This window comes from Carya illinoinensis, chromosome 1 (genome assembly GCF_018687715.1).
Source record: "Carya illinoinensis cultivar Pawnee chromosome 1, C.illinoinensisPawnee_v1, whole genome shotgun sequence".
Classification (NCBI taxonomy): domain Eukaryota; kingdom Viridiplantae; phylum Streptophyta; class Magnoliopsida; order Fagales; family Juglandaceae; genus Carya; species Carya illinoinensis.
Genome location: NC_056752.1, coordinates 24,405,772 through 24,411,875, shown reverse-complemented (window position 1 = coordinate 24,411,875; position 6,104 = coordinate 24,405,772). Strand labels below are relative to the sequence as shown.

General features: G+C 36.5%; 1 protein-coding gene across 1 annotated transcript; it reads left to right on the top strand.

Moving 5' to 3' along the window:
* Positions 1-590: 590 nt before the first annotated feature.
* Positions 591-5,640, top strand: LOC122313823 (probable L-gulonolactone oxidase 4). Its single transcript, XM_043129079.1, has 4 exons — positions 591-1,481; positions 4,235-4,490; positions 4,572-4,673; positions 4,764-5,640. Exons 1-4 carry the CDS (start codon positions 804-806, stop codon positions 5,546-5,548), a joined length of 1,821 nt encoding a protein of 606 aa, XP_042985013.1. The 5' UTR covers positions 591-803; the 3' UTR covers positions 5,549-5,640.
* The last annotated feature ends 464 nt before the right edge of the window (positions 5,641-6,104 follow it).

Here is a 6,104-nt window from a genome sequence, read left to right as displayed (position 1 = left end):
TACTAAGAGGTAGGTTATTTGGGCAATTTGAGACTGGGCCCGCTCCCACCTATTGATGTTTATGAGGAAGGTAACTTCAGTTTCTTCTTTGGGTAGTTCAGGACTAGCCCACACTCCGTTGAGGGAAGGATAAAGCAGCCTTCGGAATTACATCCATCCTTATGGTACCCCACAAGGAGCAATTTGGACAACAACGCGGCTAACCGCTTATTGTCGCGATGGGAGTTGGGGTAGGTATTCGAGTAGTCGGGAGGGCTGAACCCACTCTCAGCTGCGGGAGGCTGGAGCGGTAGACCTACGGTATATGCAATAGCGGCGTCTTGCGTTCCAGTCATCGTCTTCGTGGGTGGTAGGGTGACCAGCTTCGACGATAGTGAGCGTGGAATGATCAAAGTAAGGTCGTAGTCCCCGCATGGGGGCTTTTTCTTTTCTCTTGTTGTGGGAAGCTTTTTCCACGTTCTAGAAGGCCCTAGCCTTGGCCAGGGCTTTGGCCTTCTAGTCCCTTACTAACTCTTTTTTCCTTGGCTCCGTCAAGGCCCGTAAGAGATCTTCAAAAAAGCATCAAAGACCCCATACAAGTCTTTGTCTTCCAAACAAGCAAACTTCACTAGGTTACAGGTTTCCTTGCTTTCTACCCTTTTAAGTTTTAAATCATATCCTATCTATATAATATGCTTCCTTTATTTATGTACCCTTTAAGGCCAAAACCGTTCTATATAATCTTCTCAACAACAACGTCAATGTGGAAGGCTTCTGCTGCTTGTTAAATTTCCAAGGAAAAAGCGCCCTCAAAACTCTCATCCATGGCATTCTTAAGCTCAACACGACAAGTTTTCCGATCTAGCTCTCTCCTTCTGTTATTCTTTTTTGTGAGTTCTAGCCGCACATGGGACCCCATCAAATGTTCATCAAGGAATACAAACTGCACAATCACAAATTCCTACGGAGCCTTTTCCGATAGAAGCGTTTGTCGAGTAGCAGAAGTGGTGTACCCATCCACAGAGGAAGAACTCATTTCAGTTGTAGCAAACGCAACCGCTAGCCGAAGGAAAATGAAGGTGGCAACAAGTACCTCACACAGCATTCCCAAGCTAGTCTGTCCCGACGGCGAAGATGGACTGCTAATAAGCACCAAGTATCTGAACCGTACGTTGAAAATTGATGGTGAAGCTATGACGATGACTGTGGAGAGCGGTGTATTATTGAGGCAGCTTATCAATGAAGCGACCAAGGCCAAGCTGGCCTTGGTTTCTACCCCGTATTGGTGGGGCTTGACAATTGGTGGCATATTGGGCACGGGTGCCCATGGGAGTACATGGCAGGGAAACGGAAGCGCAGTTCATGATTTTGTTGTGGAACTTCGAATCGTTAGTCCTGGTGGTCCTGAAGATGGTCATGTTAAGGTTCGGACGCTCAGTGATGGAGACACAGATTTTAATGCAGCCAAAGTTTCGCTTGGAGTTCTCGGAGTTATTTCGCAGGTACGTTTTGCATGACGTTATTTATAATATGATCACTAGCTAGCCAACTTCAGCGACTCGGGCTCCATATGTTATCGACAACTCCTACTCCCAAGTTTTTGTGGAAAATATATGACAAAAGTTAATTCATAAATTAAATTTAAATTACTTGTTGACTTGGTCCGAAATGATCTTGTTAGCGTGTAAACCAGCTTGGAAAGATGGATTTTACGTGATTAACTGACAATTTTATTTTGAGAAGTCTTCTTTCAATCATGATATATGTATCGATCACCCGTACTGACCCGATGATCATATTTTCCCGATCGGGTAGGTAACATTAATCTGATCAAGTTCTTAATTTCATTGAAAAATCATGCCCAAGTCTCCATTTGGCCATCTTTATACCTTGAGTCTTGTCTTTCAGCGCAGAGTACTAGGAATGGAAATATATTCTGAAGGATAAAGATACCCTTACACTCCTTTACCCTCAGGAACACGTTAGTTTTAGTAAAGTACCCAAAGCATCTTTAAAAAGGATGAACCTACATATATGTTGCTTTAAGTTCCCTCTCCATTTAATTTGTATACTCTTATGAGATAATGAATCTAGATTGAATTGGCATGTTTTCTTGAGTTCTGTCCTGTTTGCGACAATTCGAAGTGACCCAGCTACCAGCTACCAGCTAGCTGGACATACTTGTTACAGAAATTAAATTAAGAGCGAAGATAATACAAAGAATAATGCTACAGAACAATCTAAAGTCTACTAGTTACTCAGAAGGATCTCTAGACGTGGAACCACCACATGGTTTATCAAAGAAAACACAAACGCAAAAAAATAGAGAGAGCTATAATTTCACACTTTCTTTTTTGTGTTTAATTTTGAAATGTCTTTCTGTTTTGAATATTTATATTTTTATAATAAACAACGTGACATCATCATAAATTGAGAGGCTGCACTAAGTCAGAAGACGTGGGGAATATGGTTCCCATTCAGGGAGACTTTTATAATCGATGTTACGCTATCATTGCCCAAAGCATTAATGGTGGGGCCCCAATCATTTTTTCTATGAATTTGAAAAAATGGTCATGTGTTAGACTATAGAGCGCTGCTATGGTTGAAAGTTATTGCCAGTGCATTTGTATCTTTTCAAATATTGAAAAAAAAATATATAAATGTACTAGATTAATATATTTATATTTCTAGGGTATATGATACATATTTATAATGACAAATGATATATACGAGTTTTCCTTTTTTTTTTTTTGTTGATAATTATATGGTCAACATTAATTATAAAGAAAGATATTAAAAATAAATTTAAAGAAAAATAAAGAAAAATCTTGCATAGAAAAGATAAAATATTGCAACAGAGAAAATCTGTAAGAGGACTCCAAGAAGAATACAAACTGATTATATGCCTTGGGTTTTTTAATATCATGTTAAGATTTTATACGTTTTAAAGATTTTAATGGTAAAATTTTAAAATTCTAGGAAGAATTCAAAATTTAGAAAAATCTATTATATATTTAGTTTCATGTCACAATCTAACCCCAAAATGCGAGTCATCAATTTTCTGTAAATATTTAAAAATACATCTAAATAATAATTTTTTTCCAAAAATTTTGAGAGGATCTGTTGCTCCCTTTAGCCCCCCCTAAGGCCTTGTTTGTGTAATGAATTTAACATTACTGAAATATAAAATATTTTTTAATTTTTAATTTTTCAACTTTTTTATCTAATCATTATATTATCATTACAGCTTTTACAAACTAATTCAAAACAAAATAAAAAAATTAATACAATATTTTCAAACTTCAAAATAAAAATAATATTCAAATAACTATATTCAAACAACTTTTGAACATTATAATATTTTTATTCAACTTTTATCAATCTCATTTCTTAAAACTTAGTGAAATATTCTAATTCTAAATATTTTACATATAATTTCATTACAATTCACAAAATTATGAGATACTTCAAGTGTCCAAGCATGCCCTAAGCCTATATATGTTTAGTTATTGGAGTGAGCTCAACTCATCCCAAATCAATCATTACATTCAATCTACCTACTCCATATATTCAAATATATATTTCAACCTAATTACATTCAAATACATCTCTATGACCCACAAAATACTATTATTCATTGGTCAACTCAAATAATTGAAAATCTCCTAGCATGCAAACAAAGCCTAAATCTACCTATGCGCATGGATGTCATACGCATGCCAGGACTCATTTGAACAACAAGTTGCAAATAAGTTTTAATTTTATTCTTAATACAAATAACTGAGCTACTGGGGCGAAGCCGCGCACACACATGTATATATATATATATGAAAAATTTTATTTAGCAACCCTACACTATATATTTGCTTTTATTTTTTCCCTCAATAGGTGTGTGGTGTAAGGCTGCTGAGTAGAAGAACTATATATATAATAATAATAAAAGTTTATTTTATTTTATTTGAATCCGTACATATACATATTGATATATATATATATATATATATTATGTACTCTACGTGTAGATATATATAATGTACGTAGTCCTACATAAGATGACATGAAAAAGAAAACAAGCAGTATTTTCCAATGTCTAAAATGATATTGTAATCGACTAGCTAATTACATTGTCAAGGTGATATCTATTTAAAACTTTATGATATTCAGATCATTTGTATAAATAAATCAAATTGAAACCCCATTTATCAACGTGCCAAAGTCATGAATGGCTAAGAAAGAAAACTGCTCACATTTGCAGGTCACTCTTAAACTACAGCCTCTCTTCAAGAGATCCATTGAGTTCAAAAGTATGAATGATTGGGACTTGGGAGATCGAGTTGCGAATTTCGGGAGAAAGCATGAGTTTGGTGATATAACTTGGTACCCTAATCAACGCATGGCAGTCTATCGGATAGATGATCGTGTCCCCATGAACACGTCCGGTGATGGTCTCTATGATTTCACGCCATTTCGCTCTAGATCTTCCCTTGAAGTGGCCATTATCAGAACCAAAGGTTAGCCAATTTCAACACCCTCTCCAAAATTAATTGTGTGATGGTAGTTCTGATGACATGTTTTTGTGCTTTTTTAAATAGAGGAGCTTCTAGAATCCACTGGGGCTATCGAGGGAAAGTGCCTCTCTGCAGAAGCAAGTGTTTCTAAACTCGTGGATGGTGCCTATGGTTTAACTAACGATGGTATTGCTATTTTCTTTCACATATTCCAAACATTTCTATTCGAAATTGAAGTGTGTTTCCTTAACGGAAGTAATGTATTTGGATTATTAGGTAAATCCTTTGAAGCCTATCCGGTTGTTGGATATCACAACAGGTTTCAAGCATACGGAACCTGCCTAGACAGTCTTGAGGATCCGGAGATGATCAGTAACGTATGTCCATGGGACCCAAGAGTTAAGGGTCATAGGTTCTTTCACCAAACCACATTTAGCATTGGATTGCCCATGGCTAAGATATTCATCCAAGACGTGCAAGAGCTAAACGACTTGGTGCCCAAAGCAATGTGTGGCGTTGAACTTTATAATGGAATCCTCATACGCTACGTTAAGGCTTCGACTGCTTACCTGGGTAAGGAAGAAGATGCAGTGGAGTTTGATATCACATATTATCGAAGCAAAGACCCTAAAAGTCCTAGGCTTTACGAAGACATATTAGAAGAAATTGAGCAACTCGCACTTTTCAAGTACGGGGCACTGCCCCATTGGGGAAAGAATAGGAACCTAGCGTTCGAGGGAGCGATCGAGAGGTACAGAAATGCTACAGAATTCTTGAAGGTTAAAGATGTTTACGATCCATTAGGTCTATTCTCTAGTGAGTGGACAAATAAAGTTCTGGGTTTGGAAAGAGGGTTGACTGTAGATGAGCAGGGTTGTGCACTAGAAGGGTTATGCATATGCTCAAACGACAGTCATTGTAATCCAAACAAGGGCTATTATTGTAGATCAGGAAGAGTATACAAAGATGCTAGGGTTTGTCGTTTTACACCTGAAGACATATGCCCCGCAGAAGGTGGTGGCGACTCATGCAATATGGCCCAGTACCATACCGAGTTATGAAGGGATTCTCAACGTGTTTCATTTCCTCGTTAAGGAAAAGTTTCAGGAACCAGCAAACTTGAGTAATTAATCCAAATCACTCTTTGCTTGAACTGCTTCGATTGCTCTGATTAGAATAAAGGTTGAGATTCAAGTGCTTGATCTGTAATGAATCCATAATATTGTTATGAATTATATTAATCAGAATATTACTATTTGAAAAATATATTCATTTCACTCTTACTCTCTCATCATGATGATTGACTCTTCACAGGTATTTTTTTTTTTAATTTATTATATATTGTTTGATAAATTTATTTGTAAATTTGGCTGGACATATATTTTGTAAATCTTATTTAGGTACATTTGCAACCTAAAAATACTCAAGAACTTCCACTACAACAAAATCGACTTTTTGTCGCGACAACTTTTGCCGCAATAAGCATTGAAAATTGCCGTAAAACATCAATATTGACAAAATTTCATGGCCGCACGTTTGCAGATAATAAACTTCCAATTTAAGTGTTAAATTTGGCAAAAGTTCAATTTGTCACAAATGTCTACCTATTACAGCAAC

Coding starts and splice junctions, on each gene's coding strand:
- LOC122313823 (XM_043129079.1), top strand. CDS start 804: ATGGCATTCTTAAGCTCAACACGACAAGTTTTCCGATCTAGCTCTCTC. Junction 1,482..4,234: donor TTCTCGGAGTTATTTCGCAG/GTACGTTTTGCA, acceptor TCACATTTGCAG/GTCACTCTTAAACTACAGCC. Junction 4,674..4,763: donor CTATGGTTTAACTAACGATG/GTATTGCTATTT, acceptor TTGGATTATTAG/GTAAATCCTTTGAAGCCTAT.